Raw genomic sequence first — 21,337 nt, forward strand, 5'->3', positions numbered from 1 at the left:
CCGCGCTGATCCGCCGACGCGACGTACGTAGATCTACGTGCCGAGCGTCTAGCTCTGCGCCGTGCGTGTGCGCACGCACGCTTTGCGCGTGCGTCGAGGTCAAGCTCGCTGGTTTGCGGATCTGCAGGTATTTGGCCCGCTTGGCCAGTGCAAAAATCGATATGAAAATAGCAGGCCCGAATTTTATAGCGCTGTTATTTTTATTTCTATAAAAATACAGCTGGCTGTATTTTCGGTAAAGAAGTGATTGTAGGAAGGTCTGGATCCCCCATGGAGTGAAAAGCCACCTGATGCGGTTCAACTAGTTCTTTATAGACTTGACTTGCTTACAACTGTCTAACAGTCAGCTATGTATCAGCAGCCTCCGCAACCCCAGCCACCGGGGGCTTTTCCGCCGCCTCCGATGATGATGGGGCAGCAGCCCCCACCAGGTATGCCTCCTGTACCTGGTCCAGTGCCCATGGGAATGCCCGGTAATATGTCGATGCCAATGCCGATGCCTGGGCCCGGGCCTATGACTACAGGTATGTCTCGGTATTTTGTTGTGGGTGGACGCTCGCAAATACACACACACACCACCACCACACACGCACACACACACACACACACACACACACACACACACACACACACACACACACACACACACACACACACACACACACACACACACACACACACACACACACACACACACACACACACACACACACACACACACACACACACACACACACACACACACACACACACACACACACACACACACACACACACACACACACACACACACACACACACACAAACAAACAAACAAACAAACACACACACATACACACCACACACATACACACGCACATACACACACATGTGTACTTGTACATGTACTTGCTCACTGCCAATACTGGTCACGTGTGCATCTCCCCGGAAGGGGGAGAGTGATTCGAATGGAACCTTGGAAAGATGACTTTATTGGCTATTGAACCTCCCAACCGCCGACACTCCCTGAAATCCCCCAAGTCTGGGTGGAGTTGGAAATGATCTGACTTATGGGTTCACCGCACTGCAATAAGTGGATGAGGACAAGGTACAGAAAAGGGATTGACGGCATCCAGTCATACACCCGCACGCGCCCACACACACAAGCACGCATCGAACAGACACACACATACCAGGTACGTACACACACACGTTTATACCTATAACAAAGTCGAAGCAGCTAGCTGATGAGAGGGCATGATAATACACTAGTGGGAACTTTCAATAATGTTGCCGGTGAAGAGCCTGAAGTTTGTCCTCTTCCTAAGCGTTCTAGCATTTTTTTGTCTCCAAGGAATGTTTTACTTATTCACTACTAGTGTTTAGCGTACTGGCTCGCTGTATGCCTGCAAATCCGTGAATAGAAAAATGAAGAAAAGACTCGCTTGGCAATGCCTGTCTGGGTGATGTCTGCTCTTTTCTAAAGAAGTATCATTGGAGGTACACTGTCAGAGGTCCCGGGTGATGTGTTTAGTTATACCTTTTGCGTACACGTACGTATGTCTACAGGGTTTTAGCCAGAACAAATGTGAAGGGGGGGGGGGGGAGGGGGTCATCGGACCCAAATTTGTGTGATTTTTACCCATTTTGTGCCTCCGTTGTATGCTGTGCTACTACACGATGTGTACTTTTCATGCATATAAAAAGGCGGCGCATTCTTTCTGAAAGGGGGCGGTCAAAAAGTGAAGGAGTTAACTGCCTCGGGGGTTCTGCTGGTAGATGTGTACCTGTATGCAATGCTGTGATAATATTTAGAGTCATGTATGCTGTAATGCATGTGTGTGTGTTTGTTGTTTGTTTGTGCATGCGCGTATGTGTTTGTCTGTATCTGTGATGCGTGTGCACGACAGAACCCGGCAATGGCGCCCCACAACAAGAGTATGGTCAGGGTTATGACGGCGGTGTTGGCGGTGGCGACCGAGAACATCATCCCAGTGATGAGAGGCACGACAGAGACGACCGTGACTATGAGCACAAGGAACGACACCGTCGCTCTCGCTCGCGAGACCGGGAGGATCGCGATAGAGACCGAGGCGGCAGAAGAGATCGAGATCGCGACAGAGATCGCGACAGGGACCGTGGCCGCGACAGAGACCGCGACAGAGACCGCGATAGGGATCGTGATAGAGGCAGGGACTCTCGGCGACACCGCGATCGATCTCCAGATGACAGGCGGTGAGTTTCTCTTCGTCACGCTCGAAGTTGTGTCCTCGGTTTTGGATTAGTGGCATGTCAAGTGTGGGTTCTTTGTCTGGAAGTCCCGCACTCACTCTAGTTGAAGCCGGGCTCTTCTATCTCTTCAGTGTTCCTTCCGGGGTCTTCCATCTCTTCAGTGTTCCTTCATATCTGTAGAGAGTAGTCCAGTCATGATGTCATGCGGGCTACCACTACCACTGTCGAGCTATGGGAATAGGGGCATAATCTAGTGGTCTTTTCAGGGGGCCTTTCGTTTGCGAGTGCTTCTAATCAAAAGTGAACACGGTAAATCCTGTGGTCTTGTATGCAGGACTCATGAAGAAGCATGACAGATTAGCCCACGTGGATGTAGACACTGCTTTTATGTATGATGCCTGTCAAACCGACTGTATGTAAATGCACATTTCAGGGAACCGACAAGACCGTTTCTTTGTCAATGAGATCTATCGTATTGGAAAGCTGACTGCGCTGTTCTGACAGTTCATTGGTGATGCGTTGTGCTTTCGGTGTTGTTGCTGCCACCTTATCCAGGCGATCGCGCTCCAGGGACCGTGACAGAGGAGCGGGCAGAAGGTTAGTGCATGTACTAATTTTTGTTACGGTAACGCTATAGTGTCCACTAGCAGTTGATGCGTATCAAAAGTTTCAAACTAAAGCGGGATTCACAGAAGCTTTTTTGCGATGCGACACGCGATGCGACAGCCGCGAAACCGGGAAATTCCCAAATCGCAACCATCGCGGACCCCACGCAACTGCCGCAACAGGGCCATCGCGGAAGTTGAGCTTGGCTCAACTTTTGCGATGCGACAAGCGATTTGGCGTACGATGTTGGCCTTTTCTACAGCAAAGTTGTACAAAGGTTCAAGAGTTGCCTATAAATTTGTACAAGTTGTACCAAACCGCGCGAATGCCATGGTGACGTACCCAAATCAGCAAGACTTTGTCGCATCGCTGACTTCTTCTGTGAATGGTATTTCCCGATTTCGCATCGCACGCGTACATCGCAGATCGCGTTGCATCGCGTGTCGCATCGCAAAAAAGCTTCTCTGAATCCCGCTTTAGGAGAAGGAGAGCAAACATTCATGCAACGGTGACAAGCCCGAATAGTATACAGCCACCTCCTGGCTGTACGTTCGTTGATGGGCATTATCCAGGTGGTTGTCAGCGTTCATGTGTGCAACACTTATGGCTGTATTTGTGGTTTCATGTCTTGGCTTCGTTGTGCTGCAGATTCAAATCTGGCTGGGATATAGCACCGCAAGGGTTTGAACACATCCAGCCGCTGCAGTACAAGGCGATGCAAGGTATGTGTAGCTCGTGTCCATGAGCGTTGCGATGCACATTCGTGTGGCCACGCCAAACTCCAGGCTGCCGGCAATTGTTGGCATAGGAGAGAAGATATTGCTTGTGCCTGTGCGTGCTAAGTGCTATCAAGAAGGGCACTGAGTTCCGGATGGTCATTCAACAAAGCCATTACGCTTTTAGCCCATTCGATAGCAGAAAGCAGGTCCTTCTTACAGTGTTGGCCATTGACATCAGGTCACTCACTTGAGAAGTGCACTGCGAGTTGCATGGTGCTAGCGTGACGTCAACCGGGGTCGCACTTCTGCATGGAGGTATCAGGAGCTGCTTGACGCATGCACAGGAAAGGCAGCAGCGGTCGGAATGTCAGTAGCCAGCACTGTAGTACGAGCAGTGGACGTGCTCGGTCTCTGTACAAACATGGTCGTGTTAACATGTTACTGCTTAGCACGCAGGCGGATTGCAAGACTGGTTCAGCGATGTGTGTTGCATCTAGGATATGTTGAATGTGTTCAAAGTGGTATCCACAAGTACCTGTTGTCCTTCTATCACTATAGTCTTAGTTACGGCCTTCCTAACGCAACTCACATGGCATCCCTGTAATTTAGAGGAGCTGTGTCTGACGCCGTGCCATTGGCCTTGGGTGCAGTGATACAGCTGTTTACCGGCACTTGATACCGTGGTTTTTGAAACTGTTGCTCTTCTTGGTTGCGCCGATGGTCCTGCGCCAATAGTGCACTCTAACACTCTCTGCTGCTTCTCGCTTTGTGTTCATTTTAGCGTCTGGACAGATTCCGAATGTTGGCTTGCCACCACCGGAGCTGGGTTCTTCCATAGCCCCTGCACCGGTACCGTCAGCCGCTTCGGGCACCACTCAGTTAACACGCCAGGCCCGGCGCCTTTATGTCGGAAATATTCCATTCGGCATTACCGAGGTATGTTTAAAAACAAATCTTGATGTGCATGCTTTCTGCTCATAAATCAGCCGCATATTCTTCGGCATCCCTGGCACCCAACCACGCGTCCCCACATCATGTACGGTGCGCGTATGACTGTTCACCCTCTCTTCCCCCCCCTCCTCACACACACACACACACACACACTGCACTTGCTTTACTGGCAAAAAATACCCTGCTGGATCACTGCATCCTTATTCGTCTGAAGTACAGTTTTTACTGACCTGCTTTCTTTCTCCTCTCTTCTTCCTGTACAGGAAATCATGGTCAACTTCTTCAATACGAAGATGAAGGAGGCGCAGCTCTTTACTGCTCCTGGTCATCCCGTCCTAGCCGCCCAGATTAATTTGGATAAAAACTTCGCTTTCATTGAGGTAGGCCCATGTCCTTTTATCAGGCGACAGAAAAGTGCGTGTGAACTCGATCGGTGGCTGGATGTATCGCATGGTTAGACAGTATTGTGACGTGAAGCCGTTAGGCACTGTGAACTGGGTTTCGTTTTTCACGTGGAATTCATTCTATAGTGTTGGCACGTGGACTCCAACCTCCTAAATATTACAGCTGCCCTGGCACTGCAAGACCCTGGCACGGTGAGACCCTGGCACTGCAAGACCCCGGCACTGCAAGACCCCGGCACTGCAACATCCTGGCACTGCAACACCCTGGCACTGCAACACCCTGGCACTGCAACACCCTGGCACTGTGAGACATGTTGTGCGCAGTGAGCACAGCCTTGCCGTGTTCATCAGGTTGAGCTTTCCTCGCCCAACACTCAACTACAGTAAAACCTGCCCTATTAACAGGACGCAGTTGCTGCAGCGGAAACCTTCCTGATATGACAGGATTCCGCTTGATCCGGGGATGCACCGTCGATTCACGGTACTTTAGTGCATGACTATTTGTCCGGTCAATACAGGATTCCGCTTGGTACAGGGTCAAACACAGGTTTCACTGTACCTGGGCTGTGATGTGTTAACGATTGCATTCTCTGCTTGTTTGCGTAGTTCCGGTCGATTGAGGAATGCACCAGCGCCATGGCGTTTGATGGCATCATTTTCCAGGTAGGTGTTGTTAGTGTTATTACAGATAGCTAGCTGAGACCTTGTTGATGGTGACTCTGCATTCTGTTGTGCTATGCTGGCCATGTTCACTGCTGTGTCTAGTAAACGTGCCCTTCCGGTTTGTAGCGTGATGCTCAACTTTGTTTGTCTTTTGCCTGGCAGTTATCGAAGTGATATAATTTCATTGAGAATCGATTTAATATCCCGATAATCTTGAGTGAAGTGGTGCTTCAATAATCTTGTCCTTGCACTAGAAAAAAGCCACTTGGTGACTTGATTTGCACTTTTGGTTTCCTTTGAGCTTGTTTGTTTGTATATGTGTTCATCTGCGCAGGGCCAGTCTTTCAATTGGTGATTTGCACTTTGGTTTCGTTCGAGCTTGTTTGTCTGTGTGTGTGTGTGTGTTCATGTGTGTTCATGTGTGCAGGGCCAGTCTTTCAAGATCCGCCGCCCCAAGGACTATCAGCCCATGCCTGGCACACCGGCAGGACAGACCTTCGGTGAGCATGTCCCAACCAAGTCGTTGCTGTGTTGTGTTGATGTCTTGCTGCTGCTGCTGTTCGCGTTCTACTCACATCCGTGCATACATGTACTTAACACCAAAATATCTTTGTTGTGTACATGTACTTAACGCCAACATCGCACTATAGCGGGATTCACAGAGGCATTTTTGCGGCGTGATGCGACGGCCGCGAAACCGGGAAATCCCCAAATCACATGCATCGCGCAGCTCACGCAACTGTCGCAACTGGCTGATCGCAGAAGTTGAGAGCTTGGCTTATGAACCAGAAACCAAAAGGAGCTTGCTTTGAGCTGATTGCAACTTGCATCTTCGATTCTTAAGAGTCTTGCAGTGGATGACGTCACCGGGATAGCACGTATGTGCCGTGTGAACAGCGGGCCGTTTTTCCTAGTCAGCGCCGAACCGATCCTTTCTTCTGTTTGAATATTCGTCACATCCCGAATGTTCATTCTGTGAGGGGCTACATGTAAAAGATTGGATGTTCGAATAGTCAGTATTATGCATTTCAACCCTAGTTTTAACATTGCCTCTCCTGACCATCTCTATTTTCTTCTTCTCAGCGGCAGCAACGCCAGCAGCTGCTCCCACTCACGTGCCAGGTGTAGTGTCCACTGTTGTCCCAGACTCGCCACACAAGGTGTTCATCGGAGGCCTCCCCAACTACCTCACCGACAACCAGGTCAGTGTGTGTGTGTGTGTGCGTGTGTGCCTGGTTTTCACTCTGAGCCTGTGAAGCGGCCGCGCTTGCCAAGCACACAGACACGCGTATGTTCAACGTCCCTGCTTCTGTAATGCTGCATTGTAGTCATTTTGTGGGTTTGTTGGAGTTTCTATGCGAGGTAAGTGTGAAACTGCAGTGAAGTCAGGCTGAGGAGAAGGGAAGCTGCAGATAAACATTAGTGGAGGTTGGCTTGTTGCGTCTGCTGCTTTGTACCGTATGCTGTATTGTAAGTTTGTGTAGCATCGCTGCTCCTCGACTCAGTCTCTGTTCTGTTCTCTTGTGCCGTGTGCTCCATGCTGTCGGCGAGACGAGCCATTGCGAGACCTGACTTCTGTCATGTCTACACGTGCCGTCAATCTACCTACCTCGTGCTGGCCACACGGGCGGGCCCCTGTGGAGTTGTCAACACCGGGCAACATCTCCACGCCGTGGAATCAGTTCTATCTTGTATCTTTTCTTTACAGCCTAGCTGCCCAGCTGCTGCTATGGTTCACAGGTTGTTTTCAGATTCAAAGTATTGCCAGCACGGTGGTGATGTCAAGGTCTATTCATGGGTATCGGATATTCTCACCGTTTCCCTCACTCTACAGGCGTCTTCCTTTCTACTTCAAAACATAGCTCTTCTCCAGGAGCAGCCATATCTAAGATGTCTGCTCATGTCACAGGGTTTGTTCAAACGACAGCTTTTTGCCATTCTTCCACAGGCCATCGGTTACTGCTACACTATCTACAGTGGGTCTAGCAGTTGTCAATTTCAGAAGCAAGCTGTTTTCTTTACAGGCATTCCACAGGTTGAGCGGCAAGCACTTACTCAAGGTTTCCTCAGTGCTCTTTGCAGCGGCACATTTCAAAGGATGAGTTGATTGCGAAGGAAACTACAGGCTCATTGTGCTAGACTCATCATGGTCCCATTGCCCCAAGCGGAGTGGGCTTTTCACAGGATTCTGTCAGTGTGATCGTGAGAGAATTGCCGTGTGTTTTGCAGGCATTTTACAGGTCCGGCAGCGACTGCAGCACCAGCAAGGCTGGCTGGCGTCACCAGTGTTTGAGATACAAGGTGGCGTGTTCTTCAACTTCTCTTCCGCAGGGATTTATGTGAGGCTGAGAATTGCCTTTTGCTTTGCAGGCATTTTACAGGTCCAGCAGTGACTGCAGCACCAGCAAGGCTGATTAGCATCATCAGTGTTTGAGATACAAGGTGGCGTGTACTTCAACCTCTCTTCCGCAGGGATTTATGTGAGGCTGAGAATTGCCTTTTGCTTTGCAGGCATTTTACAGGTCGCGCAGAACACTCATCATCTGGAAAATCCCTTTTCCAACTGTCATCATCTTCGTTTTGCAGGTTCATACGACTCCTGGCCAGACATTTATCCCCGGGTGCATTTTACGTTTGTTTTCACAGACATTTCCAAGAGACATGCACCTCTGTTGTTTCTATCGCAGCAGGCACACAACAGGTTTCACGTGGATCCTTTAGCATTGTGGTACTGGGTAGTATCATCTGCTCTCGTCCTTGCATACAGCTATTGACGTTGTGCTTTGTGAGTGTGCTGCAGATGTTCTTGGCAGGGCTGGCTCACAGCGTAGTACTCCTCGACCGTATCCCCCTTTCACAGAGCTCAGCCTGGGTATCGGTGGCACTACCGTTTGTTTTCGTCTTCGTGAAATTAATTTGTAATGCTGACGGCAGGTGGCGACGTTTGATTGGGTGTTTATGAGTACGAGGATTGCACAGATTGTTTTAGAATCCTGTCAGGGTTTCTCTGATTGGGCTATTGTGTAGGACTGAATACACAGTGATGCTCAATGAAATCCGACCTCTTGGTTAAGCCAGCGCCCTGTGCCGATGCACAGTCTAGTGCCTACGGGACCAGGGTCTGAACTGGAGCATGACCCCCGTACAGTTCATATGAACGCGATCCCATACGGCTCACGTCAAGAGTCCACAACTCTTGCTCATACCGTATTCGGCCACATACAAGTGCATGCCCTTGTATGCGATAAATATGCGGGTTTTTTCTTCCTTTCGCCAGGAAACAAATGTTCCGGATACCCTTTTATGCGCGTGAATACAGTATTGGCACTAAACTAGGGCCCTACCAACCGGCCTCTGCTTGCAGTCAGGAACACTGCGTTCCTTACAGTATGTCATCTGCCTTGCGATATGCTGTCATCGTTGTATGCGGCTAGGCGTGTAGCGAGGCAACTGGCGCTGGCTGACTCGCGAGGCAGGATTTCGTTGAGCTGCGGTGCGGTGCTCGTGCGCATGGAACCTGTGTGGCAAACATGTGTTGTTCTGGTTGTTTATGTGCTGGTTGCTGGTTAGCTATTAGACAGCAGTACACATCGTGCCAGGGTGCTATGCCACAACACCAGCGATGTGCTGCTTGCTGTAGAGAAACGTCTGTGTTTTGCACACTGCCGGCCGGTGACGGGCAATGGCGAAAGGGGCTTGTGTTGTGCCGGCGTCCGCGGACCTGGTGCGGTGCTGTTGTCGACAGTTCGCGCAAGTGTGTGTGTGTGCGCTGCGTAAGCGCTACTTCTCCTGCTGTCCGGGTCAAATCTTATACCCTGGGACAGTAAGTCACTTGACTGCGCTGGGCTTTGCTCCGTGTGCGATACTGTGCTGTTTCCCCGGGTCGTGACTGCGCTGCGCTGGTCTTTGCTCCGTGTGCGATACTGTGCTGTTTCCCCGGGTCGTGACTGCACTGCGCTGGGCTGGGCTTTGCTCCGTGTGCGATACTGTGCTGTTTCCCCGGGTCGTGACTGCACTGCGCTGCGCTGGGCTTTGCTCCGTGTGCGATACTGTGCTGTTTCCCCGGGTCGTGACTGCACTGCGCTGCGCTGGGCCTTGCTCCGTGTGCGATACTGTGCTGTCTCCCCGGGTCGTGACTGCACTGCGCTGCGCTGGGCCTTGCTCCGTGTGCGATACTGTGCTGTTTCCCCGGGTCGTGACTGCGCTGCGCTGGGCTTTGCTCCGTGTGCGATACTGTGCTGTCTCCCCGGGTCGTGACTGCACTGTGCTGCGCTGGGCCTTGCTCCGTGTGCAATACTGTGCTGTTTCCCCGGGTCGTGACTGCACTGCGCTGTGCTGGGCTTTGCTCCGTGTGCGATACTGTGCTGTTTCCCCGGGTCGTGACTGCACTGCGCTGCGCTGGGCCTTGCTCCGTGTGCGATACTGTGCTGTCTCCCCGGGGTCGTGACTGCACTGCGCTGCGCTGGGCCTTGCTCCGTGTGCGATACTGTGCTGCTTCCCCGGGTCGTGACTGCACTGCGCTGCGCTGGGCTTTGCTCCGTGTGCGATACTGTGCTGTTTCCCCGGGTCGTGACTGCGCTGCGCTGGGCCTTGCTCCGTGTGCGATACTGTGCTGTTTCCCTGGGTCTCTTTCTGCTCTTCCCCTGGCCAGCTTCTCTGTCTCGTTCCGCTTGCTGTCATGCCGGCTGTGTCGAGATATCTGCTGCTGGCTCTTCTGTATAGATGTGTGCTCGATATTTAGTACATGTCCAGGCTGTAGCTGTGTACAGCGCATTCACAGAGCCAGAACTCAATGGGGTTAATGAGTGTGATAGAGTTTTTGTGTAGGAGCACTTGTTGTTTCTTCAAAAAGCTGCACTTCCAGATTTTCAACATACCTATAATATGACGTTGCGTCTGTTGTCTCCAGGTGAAAGAGCTTCTGAACTCGTTCGGTGAGCTGAAGGCATTCAACTTGGTGAAGGACTCTGCTACAGGCCTGTCCAAGGGTTATGCCTTCTGCGAGTATCTGAACGTCTCCATCACCGATCAGGTAGGCCGCTTGTGTCGATGGCTTTTATTTGTATAGACCCATTGCACATTGCCAAATATGGATTACGTGGGTAATGCATGTGAGTACATTGGAGCACATGAAACCCAGAGTGTGCACCTCGGGTGGGTTGCTGTCATGGCGACAGTGAGAGACAGACAGAGAGGGAGGGAGACAGAGAGAGAGAGAGAGAGAGAGAGAGAGAGAGAGAGAGAGAGAGAGAGAGAGAGAGAGAGAGAGAGAGAGAGAGAGAGAGAGAGAGAGAGAGAGAGAGAGAGAGAGAGAGAGAGAGAGAGAAAAGAGAAAGATGAAAAAAATCCTCACAGCGTTAACCATTGGTGTTGGTGATGTTCAGCTTTGTCTGTTATTGCTTGTCTGCTTTGTTTCAGGCAATTGCTGGTCTTAATGGCATGCAACTGGGAGACAAGAAGCTTGTGGTGCAGCGTGCAGCGCTTGGTGCAAAGAATAATGTACGTACCCAAACAATTGTGTGATAGAGGAGTGTAATGTTTGTGTGTCTGTGTGTTGCGGGAACAGTACAATGTTCTGGTGTTCAGATGTTCTGATGGGCACACTGTAGTTGGTATCATACACTGACCACTTCATGAGGACCTGATTTCATCAGTTGGGGGAGGGGAGGGGGGCACTGGGATGCTTTGCCAGTCTGAAAAAAAACACAATCTTTGGCTGTCATCAAAGTTTTGCCATTTGTTGTTTTCCAAGCAGAAATCGATTATTTTTGTTCTGAGATGTAGCCATGGCCCGAACCTGCATTATTCGGATCTTGTGACAGATTTTGGCAAGCAGCTTACTTGAATTTAGTTTGGCGGTCACCGCCTATATTGTAGGCACGAAATCAGTGAAATTTCATCAACTGTGGAAACGTGTCGATTTACAATGGTGCAATTCTAATACATGGACGCATCAACGTGCACAAGAGTTTCTACAGGCGTCTTTTAAAGTACATGTACTCCCAAACTAGGGCTTGAATGTGCACAAACTCACCTAGACTTCAAAAGAACTCCCGTGGTGCAGCACATGTACACGCTCTGCCCGACGCAGGCATCTAAGATCCCTAAAATACTATTACCCTGGTTCATAAGCTTTATACCGCCCGAAGTCTTTCAGAATCCTAAACCCTGCCTGAATGATATCAATTTCGTTCCTAGCGAGTGTGAAGTAGGAAACGAAGATGCGACAAATGGCGTACAGAAAATCCCAAACAACTAGCTATTGGGATTTGCGAACTACTGTGTATTTATGTACAATCATGTACTTCGAAGTACAGTAAGACCTCGCTTAGCCACACACATCCGTTTTCCATAAAAAATATCCGGATAGGCGAGGGAACCGGATAATCGAACACACGTACTGTATGTATGCATGACATGTACATGTGCTGTAAATCGGCAACCAACAATTAATTATTTTCTTCCGGTTGGCGAGGGATCCGGATTAAAGAGGACCGGAAACGCAAGGTGTGACTGTAGTTGAAATGCACTACAGTACTGGTCTCTGTGTTGCACAGTCTCTGTACTGTGCCGTGCACGGAGTGCACCCTGAGTGTCCTTGATCCTTTTTTTCTTTTGAGTGCTCTCCTGGCATGACAACATACTTATACGCATTGTGCGCTTGTACGTCTCTGTGCCTTGCTTTGCGTGTGCAGCCATCCCAGAGTCTGACCTCCTTGATGCCAGCTCAACCAGCAGCACCACCGCCACAGGTGCAGCTTCCTGGCCTGGAGGTTCCTTCCGCCAGCGGTCCCGCCACTGAAGTGCTGTGCCTCATGAACATGGTCACGCCTGACGAGCTTCTAGACCCGTCTGAATACGAAGGTAGGCAGGCAGGCAGTATGATGGTGCCAGTGCTGTGATGTACCGTGTGTTGCGGAGTATTACCCCCCCGCCCCCTTTTTGCCACGAAATACAGACATCTACCCTATGTATCACCATTGATTTGATCATCGGAGTGTTGAGTACGAAAAGGACGACTGACATCATATTCTCCAGACATTGCAACGGACAACGGGAACAAGTTAGTGGGAACGACATTTATTATAGACGACGAGACAAGAGACCAAGACGAACGAAACGACTACATTGAAGAGTGAGAAAGAGAAAGAGATCAAGTCTGAACGGCAAGATAAAGGGCCTGGGTAGCTATGGCAATTATGGGCGCGCAAGTAGCTACCCAGGCCAACGGAACAAAAGGAGACAAAAGGTGAGTACGCGAGTGCATGCAGGCCAGCTAGAAAAGGTACGGGAGGAGGTACCTAACAGGAGTATAAGCTGCACCCCCTTTTTTGGGGTGAATTTTGAGTGTTCAAAGTGCGGCTTATACTGTGGAAAATACGGTACATGACAATTGTACATGCGTGTGTGTGGGGGGGGGGGGGCTCCTTTTTGGAACGGTGTACACAGATTGGAACGAGCTCGAATTGACTTTCTGTCGTGACCTTTTGATTCGGACACACTTTCACAGTGAGTGCGTTCGATTATGCACGCGAATCGATTCACGAATCGATTCGCACTATTCACATCACCCATGTGAATAGAGTGAATGGATTCCGAATCGATTCCAGGGCTCATGACATGAAAATCAAACGACTTGAATGCATGCGAATGGATTCATGAATCGATTCAAGTGCATAATCGAACGCAGCCACTGAGACTGCAATGGTCTTTCTTCTGAGGTAAATGTGCATGGTCCTGCAATGACCAGAAGTGCAATGCCAGGCATTATAGGCTGTATAAAACCGTTTTATTATGAAAAGGCGCCGTCCCCTGTACAATGTATGTGTTCGTGCATGTGTCTCTGCATGCATGTTTGAGTCAGTGTGTGAGTTCGTTGATAGGTGTGCTCATGTTGGAAAGCTGCCTGCTTCCCTACACCGGTGAAGTTTGGGCTATTTCTTCGGGTGTGGACCCTGGCTTGCACCTCTTTTATCCAAGCTGTATGGTCAAAGCCATGCCCCAGCACTTGGAAACATCTGTCACTTGGAACATACATGCCTTTAAAAGTGTATATGCGTGTGCAGTGGAGTAGACACTCGTTTGTGTGTGTGTGTGTGTGTGTGTGTATGTGTGTGGGTGTGCGTGTGGCTGCGCACGCATGTGTGTGTGTGCGTGTGTGTGCGTGTGTCTGCATATGTACAGATATTCTCGAGGACGTGCGTGAAGAGTGCAGCAAGTATGGTATTGTGAGAGGTCTGCAGATACCACGGCCGGCAGAGGGTGTTGATGTTGCTGGTGTGGGAAAGGTATGTACTATGTACATGTGCTGCTCTACAGGATGTCTGTATTGTCCTGCTCTGCTACTATTTGCTCAGAGATTACTCAGATGTCGCAGAAGTCGTGAGAGAAAGGTTTTGTAAGACCGCATTTCCTGGCACGTCGAATGACTGCCAATATTTGAGTTGAGATGAAGCAAGAGTACATGTCCCAAACAGTGTGCAACTCCCGCATACAGTGCTGGCCCGACAGAATTTCTAGTTGACATCACCTTTATGATGCGCTGCTCCTTGCACGAGTGCTAAACAATGTTTGTGCTGGGTGTCAGCGTATCACACGTGTTTCCTTCCGCTACTCTGTACGTGATCAAATGGGGTCTTGTCCACCACAGCTCCCGGATATGTCTGGAAATGCGAGAAAAATGGCGTCAACTTGAAATTCTGTCGGGACAGCACCAAGAGTACATAACCCCCCCCCCCAGAGTGTGCAACTTCCGCACAACATTACTCTGCTGTCTCGACAGAATTTCAAGTTGACGTCATTTTTGTGGTGCAATGCTCCTTGCACCAGCGAATTACAATATTTGTACGGGGTCAACGCATCACGCGTGTTTCCTTGAACTAGTTTGTACAGGATCGAATGGGGCTTTGTCCACCATAGGTTCAGGATACGCTTTGCATCATAAAAATGCCGTCAACTTGAAATTCTGCCGGGACAGCACCCATAGTCGAGTTGCGGACTCTTGGGGGGGGGGGGTATGTACTCTTGACAGTACCCATAGTGGAGTTGCACTCTCTTGGGGGTTATGTACTCTTGGATGAAGGGTGAGAGCCAACCCTGACTAACGTAATAACCAGCAAAGAGGGTGGGAAAGAAGGAAGAAAGAAGGAAAGGGGTGTGGGTACAGCAAGCAGACTGGTGGCTTGAGAACCAGCTCACATTCGATGTTTTTTTTGGCTCTGTCTTGTTTGTCACAGATCTACGTACAGTACTCCTCGTCAATGGAGTCTGCGCGAGCAATGCAGGCCCTTGCTGGTCGCAAGTTTGCTAGCCGCGTGGTCGTGGCGTCCTACTTCAACCCGGCCAAGTTCCATGCACAAGATTTTTCCAACTAGTGTGCCAGTGGAGAACAGCAACAACTGAACGGGCTGCTTGCTGCTGAGAACACACCATCCATTGTTTCGCTTCCCATTCCTTGTCCTCTACTGATACGCTTTGTCGATGGCGACAAGCACTGTTCACGGACGGAGTGCTAAAAAGAATTCCGAGAGATTTTTTATCGTCAACAACAAAATCCCGTTTTCTTGCTTTTAGAAAGGGTTAGGTTTCTGATTTTTACCTTTGTTGTGCCTGTCTGGTGATTCCTGTCCTGCGCCTCTACATTCCGTATGCCTGTGCTTTTAGAGCCGTGCCAAGTTGGTAAAACATCTCTGTATTCCATGTCTTTGAAGATGATGTTGGCTCGAATGCTGCCACGGTACTAAACCGAATGCTGAGAACTTTGCTTTGTCTCTGTCTTTTGAAAATGAATCATGCCTGACCAGCACCATGGAGTCTATGGTCGAGCGGTGTTGTGTGCTTGCCTGCTCCGAGTTGGAGACACAACATGGAGTGTCTACTGTGCTAACAAATGTGGTGATGCATGTGTGAGCCACCACTTTAAGTTTTACATGCAATGAACTGCCGACCCCCGGCCCCACAGTCACCGAGTACAAACAAGAGTCCATAATGGACTATGGACGCTTGGTACAAACTACAGAGTCTAGTGGAGTGAGGGTACAGTATTGTAAAGACCACTACTATAGCGAACATCTAATATTTTTCAAATGACATTGCATGTATAAATGGACCAACTGTACCCGAAGACCGTGTTCGGAAGGTCCCTCGAGCGATCGGCTTAGAAACTGTATGTGCACAACATGGATGTTGAAATCTACCTTTCGGCCATGCATGCATGCCATATAAATCTCCAAAAAATAACTTCAACCCCTACTCCCACACACACGCACACAAACACACACGCACCAAGAATTAGCAACTCTGTGCATAAGCAACAACAAAATATCCTCATCATTTTGACATGTACGTATATACACGAGTGCCTACAAAAATTAGTAAAAACTCATAAACACGGCACCCCTACGACACAAGCATGCAGTTCTGTAAGAGATATGAACAAAGAAATATTTACAGATGCCAGGGAAAACTTTTTACGTGAGGAGAGAAGAATACATAGTATGCTGAACGTAAAAAATGTGATTGATGCAAAATCTTGAAAGCAACAGCAGGATGCAGGCAACAGGTAAAACTTGAGAAAGGCCAACAGCACCTATCTCTTTTGCTTCTTCTTCTTTGCTTCGGCCTCGGCCTCTTTCTCCTTTTCGATTTCGGTGATGTGGCGGTCAATCTCGTCAGCAGCCATGTACTGCAGCAACGGGAGGAGGACACAGAAAAGAATGAGCTACAGAAATCAAACACTGCACGGCGTTTGTTACCACGGGAAGGGCCTTATTCAGTGATTACGGTAAACCCACATCACTGGTATTGGATTCTGCCTAGCAAGGTTGTATGCACTCGCATTCTCAGTGATTTCCAAGGCTGCTGTTGCCTTGTTTAAGGAGTTTCAAAATCATGGGATGAATACGTGACGCGTTAATACGAGGACTTCATCTTGGCAAGAGTTGACTTTGAGCTCATGGACCATGCCAAACGCGGGGTTGCCTGTCGCTGACATTCTCAAGAAGGTCAGGTACATGTACCGACTGCTTCAATGGTATAACTTTGCATGCACATCATGAACAAGTGTCGCAGGCCAAGCCTGAGCCAATGCATGTACTTCAGAGCCACAGACAGATTTGAGTGGCATCATGAACATGTGTAGAGAGAGAGAGAGAGAGAGAGAGAGAGAGAGAGAGAGAGAGAGAGAGAGAGAGAGAGAGAGAGAGAGAGAGAGAGAGAGAGAGAGAGAGAGAGAGAGAGAGAGAGAGAGAGAGAGAGAGCGAGAGCTTCGGCACCCCAAGGCTTTGTACAGTGGTCCGGGTTTCACTTGCCGCAACTGCACATCACACAGGCAGAGGCTGTCACACTTGCTACTGGGTGACACCAGGGGAGTTGCCCCAAGCCCGATGACAAAAGCACCCAGCGTCAGCAACAAGGTCCATAAAGAGAACAGGAGATATGAGTAAGAGCGCAGGCATACAGGACTAGTATCAGTACCTGCATTGACTGTCCACGTTTCATGATGGCAAGCTCTACGTTCTTACTGCCCGATTGTACAACCTGCAAGCACACGCAAGCACACGCAACACCCAATGACACATGAAACGCGTTCTCCAGCTCTGAAAGTCCAAATGCATAGCACACTAGAGCAGACATCAACAAACCTACTCACCATGACAAGTGAAGAGGTCTACCATAAACTCGGTGCAGAGACAACTAACGGATAGCTGCTTCAGCACTGTCCTATCAATATCAAGTGCAACTATTTAAATCCCGTACAAGCCTAGAAGACGCCGTCTACGACTCCACATGAACATCTTATGATGTTACATGTTTGGTCTTGTCGACAGGAGCTGACGAGAACAAAGAAACACATGTCACGGTCTAATGAAAATTCAGTTGAAAGTGAGCCACTCTGCATTAGCAATCACTGTCACAGACAACCTCACCTCCAGTAGTGATCGGACAGCCAGACGAACTACTGCCTCGTCGTCCTCTGCAACATCGTCAGTGTAGTGCTTCTCCAAGTACTCTTGTACGGTCTTAGAGCTGCTGCCCAGAACTGCTGCCTGTACCACACAACACACAGGATACACGGAGAGACAAGACGGAGACAAACAGAAACAATACATGCCAGGCATGGTCAGTACATTCCACAAGTCAGTGTGCATCGTGAAGCGTGACCACAGACACAAGATACAGACAAGTTGATCAGTGAAAAGTAAATGCAGCTATTTCCGACTACGATGTCAGACCTTTCTTTCTCGTATTCCTTGAGATAGAAGATGCTACTTTTGAAATCTTTTATTCTCACGATGGCCTGTGGCCAATAAGAGAAACTTTTAAGTCGATGATTGCTGCAGCAGACTAAATTTATCTCGTTTGAATTAGTACAGCAGGTCAATTAGACCAGATGAGAAATTAATACAAGAGTAGAGAATCCACTGGTACAAAAACAAACAAAAAGATAGGAAAATACTAAACAGTGCCAGACACACACACACACACACACACACACACACACACACACACACACACACACACAGGTAGCTGACACACAAAGGGACTAGGCTAAGCTCGCACACGATGCTAGCAGAAAACACGGGCAGGCAAACTGTCATGCATGTACAAGCAACGCACCTTCCACTCATAGTATGAGCCAGCTGGGTCGGTCTGGAAGAGATGCGGGCTACCATCCTGGTCGAAGCCCATGATAAGAGTCGACAAACCAAACGGCCGAGCGCCTGCATATTGTGTGTAGGACTGCAAGGGAACACAACAAAGAAAACAAGCTCCTTAGAAAAAAACATTACACAGAAAACAGACAGGGGGAGGGGAGAGAGAGAGAGAGAGAGAGAGAGAGAGAGAGAGAGAGAGAGAGAGAGAGAGAGAGAGAGAGAGACAAGTATCACACTGGTGCATGTACAGAGTCACAAAGCAGACTTTTTTAAAACTGAGAAGCGTGCGCCTCCACTGCAGCATTCCTCTAGTTGAAGATAAACTTTACATCTTCCCACACTCATGAAACGCTTTCAATTCCGCGGGAATAGGAAAAAAGTACAGTAGATGCTTGCTGGAGTTGGTAAGACTGATGGGAAAGGGGGTTTCCCTTCAGCGTGTGATGCAACACGGACAGACAAACAAGCAGGGACCAACATAAACTACAAGTAGATCTACTAAATCTCGGCCAGAAGGCAGTGGCCAGAAGTGCACTTCATCATCTCAGACATGACAGGCAGGGGAAATAATTCCCAGTTTAAAATAGCAGGTGATGATTTGAATGGGAAGTCTGTGTGCACAAGGTGGAGTAGCACACCGGTGGGTATATCCGGGTTAGATTTCAGCACAGGTGACACTACCAGCACAGGTGACACTACCAGCATGCGAATAGAGAGTTGCGTTCACTGAAATCCGACCCAAATTGCAAAGATGGTGCCCCGGGACAGTTCCTATTACATCATTGTATTCGTACATGTGTACGTTCAGCCGCATTCGTGCCACTTCCAGGGCGTCAAGGGCCGTGCAAGCTGGGGGTGCCAAATATGCCCCTGGGGTCGGATTTCACCGAGCGCAACTTTAGTTGCTCACGTGTCAATACAGTGCACCGGAGAGCGGGCTCACCTGTTTCAGAATGGCTAGCTTGCGTGCAATGTACTCCACTGTGACAGGGTCCTCTAGTGTCAGCCGATAGCTCTGACATTCCCGTTGCAGCCAGTTGATCAGGAACCGGGCATCGGCGGAAAGACCTACGGGGAAGAACGAAAGTACACAGAGAATAGAAGTATGCCAGACCCAAGCGGTGGGGCCACACGGATTCAATACTGTAAAACATGTAATTTTAGGTGCATTAAAATTTCGGTGCCAGGGACCTCACAGGTTTCAGGTGTAATGTAGAATTAAAGGTGACCAGCATTCTGTTCACCTACAATACATACTCCAGAGCCATTTAGGGGACGTCCGGGGTTACAGATTGTTTTTATTAAACGAATTGTTTTAGTATTTTTCAGCCCCCACCCACCCACCCACCTTCTCTGCTGGTAAAACGAATTCCAATAAAATATTGATGTCATTTTTCGACACCCAGAAGTAACTGGACATTCTCCATTCGTATTCAATAATTATTTTCAAAACGAAACTCCATCAAACCCACCCACCCCCAAAACGAAAACTTTTCGTTTAAAAAAAATTAACATTATTGGTAACATTGGACGGCCGCTTAGGTGTAATCTAAAATTTAGGTGCCTGGTTTCGCTACCGAAATCACCGAAATTAAAGTTACGCCAAAAATAACGTGTTTTACAGTACATGTACTTACTTCGGTTTGTTCGAGCGACCACACTTTTGACTTGGCTGGGAAATTTTGTTTGCGCACACGTACGCAATGCACACGAACGTACTGTAAAGTCGTGGATAAAAGCCGAGTTTGCATACAAGCACATCGCGGATAGAGGCCTGAAAATCAAACGGGTCAAATGCATATAAGCCTGTCGCGCGTAGAAGCCTGGCTTCTATGCAAGCGCGGATCGGGTAGGTCAAGAGTGCATGCGCTATGTACGGTGTATAGTAAAACTGCCGCCATACTGGTAGTCTGTGGTAGATCTACGCGTGTCGCGCGTAGAAGCCTGGCTTCTATGTGCATACAAGCCCGGCAAAAATATCAGTGGTGCATATAAGCATGGTTTGCATTAAAGCCTGATGCAGAAAGCACGGCTGGTGCGTGTGGCTGCTGCTTCGGCAATGGGCTTACATGCTCATAAGCCCGGCTTTTATCCGCGACTTTACGGTATGTGGCATGAACCATCACACATGCCACATGTACATGTACATGCACTGACGGGTCCACAAAGGACGAAACAGTTCTGTCCGCAGACTGAGTACATGTACATGTATGTGCCGTTGGGGTACAACTTTCACCATCAGACAGCACATGCACTTGATGAATACAATGTACCGCTGGAAACATTGTCCACACTACTGCACATTCGTGCTACATGAAACAGCCAATTACATTCATTCGATTTCCACTGATGGGATACTCTGAATTCTGAGTGTTGAAAGAATTTTGAAAATGCGTACTGGGTTAAAATCAAACTAATGTTAGTTCTGCCCCCATTCAAAGGCAATGTTATATTCATGCAGGAAATATGGGGTTGCTGGTGGAAAAGATCACACCAGTTTACTGATTACAACTTTGGCACAATTTAAAGAGTTTTCGACTGACCTGCAAATGCCATGCAAACATGCTCGTCCACTGGCCAGATTTTCTTCACGGTCCGAGGATCTTGAAGTTTGGCCACAGACCGTCTCTCTACGGCAAGGACAACTATATTGTTTCCTCTGACGCCCACCTGAGAGAAGGGTCAACAGAAATTCATAATAGAAAGACAAAATTCTTCGACGAATCTTTCTCAGCTATCTTCAATTCGGATAAAGTTTCCTTACCGCTGTTGATCCACGCTTCACCGCCTCCTGGGCATATTCGACCTGAAAGAGATGTCCATCAGGAGAAAAGACGGTCAGCGCCCGATCGTATCTGCCACTCATTTTGTTTCTCTATCCGCAACCTCAAAGACTTGAACAGTGGTTTGAGAATTGAGAATTATTTTGTTGTCGACACAAACAGCTTTTCATGCAACCGTATCATCGATCATCATGATCAGTCCAAACTTCTAGAGTTTTCTATAAATAATGTGCCTGTTTGAAGGTTTATGCGTAAGAAATGTAAGAAATGTCATCGTTTTTCTGCAACTCCCGAAAAACGAAAAGGTTTGATAGTGATTTGCTTGAGACGAAACTAAAAAAACT

General features: G+C 48.8%; 2 protein-coding genes across 2 annotated transcripts; one reads left to right on the forward strand and one right to left on the reverse strand.

Annotated features, from left to right (window-relative positions):
* The first annotated feature begins 206 nt into the window (after positions 1-206).
* On the forward strand, positions 207-15,366 carry LOC135817749 (splicing factor U2AF 50 kDa subunit-like). The gene is made up of 14 exons (XM_065330992.1): positions 207-524; positions 1,890-2,214; positions 2,767-2,808; positions 3,466-3,539; positions 4,318-4,472; positions 4,751-4,867; positions 5,498-5,554; positions 5,982-6,054; positions 6,638-6,756; positions 10,464-10,586; positions 10,973-11,053; positions 12,250-12,418; positions 13,739-13,842; positions 14,791-15,366. Exons 1-14 carry the CDS (start codon positions 350-352, stop codon positions 14,926-14,928), a joined length of 1,752 nt encoding a protein of 583 aa, XP_065187064.1. The 5' UTR covers positions 207-349; the 3' UTR covers positions 14,929-15,366.
* A 494-nt stretch (positions 15,367-15,860) lies between these two features.
* Positions 15,861-21,147, reverse strand: LOC135817752 (proteasome subunit alpha type-7-like). The gene is made up of 7 exons (XM_065330995.1): positions 20,975-21,147; positions 20,754-20,880; positions 19,154-19,278; positions 18,173-18,295; positions 17,482-17,601; positions 17,030-17,092; positions 15,861-16,238 (listed from the first exon to the last, which is right to left on the reverse strand). Exons 1-7 carry the CDS (start codon positions 21,074-21,076, stop codon positions 16,143-16,145), a joined length of 756 nt encoding a protein of 251 aa, XP_065187067.1. The 5' UTR covers positions 21,077-21,147; the 3' UTR covers positions 15,861-16,142.
* Between the last annotated feature and the right edge of the window lie 190 nt (positions 21,148-21,337).

Source organism: Sycon ciliatum, chromosome 5, assembly GCF_964019385.1.
Source record: "Sycon ciliatum chromosome 5, ocSycCili1.1, whole genome shotgun sequence".
Classification (NCBI taxonomy): Eukaryota; Metazoa; Porifera; class Calcarea; order Leucosolenida; family Sycettidae; genus Sycon; species Sycon ciliatum.

Coding starts and splice junctions, on each gene's coding strand:
- LOC135817749 (XM_065330992.1), top strand. CDS start 350: ATGTATCAGCAGCCTCCGCAACCCCAGCCACCGGGGGCTTTTCCGCCG. Junction 3,540..4,317: donor GCAGTACAAGGCGATGCAAG/GTATGTGTAGCT, acceptor TGTTCATTTTAG/CGTCTGGACAGATTCCGAAT. Junction 4,868..5,497: donor AAAACTTCGCTTTCATTGAG/GTAGGCCCATGT, acceptor TTGTTTGCGTAG/TTCCGGTCGATTGAGGAATG.
- LOC135817752 (XM_065330995.1), bottom strand. CDS start 21,076: ATGAGTGGCAGATACGATCGGGCGCTGACCGTCTTTTCTCCTGATGGA. Junction 18,296..19,153: donor AGCTAGCCATTCTGAAACAG/GTGAGCCCGCTC, acceptor GTTCCCTTGCAG/TCCTACACACAATATGCAGG. Junction 17,602..18,172: donor GCTCATACTATGAGTGGAAG/GTGCGTTGCTTG, acceptor TGTGTGGTACAG/GCAGCAGTTCTGGGCAGCAG.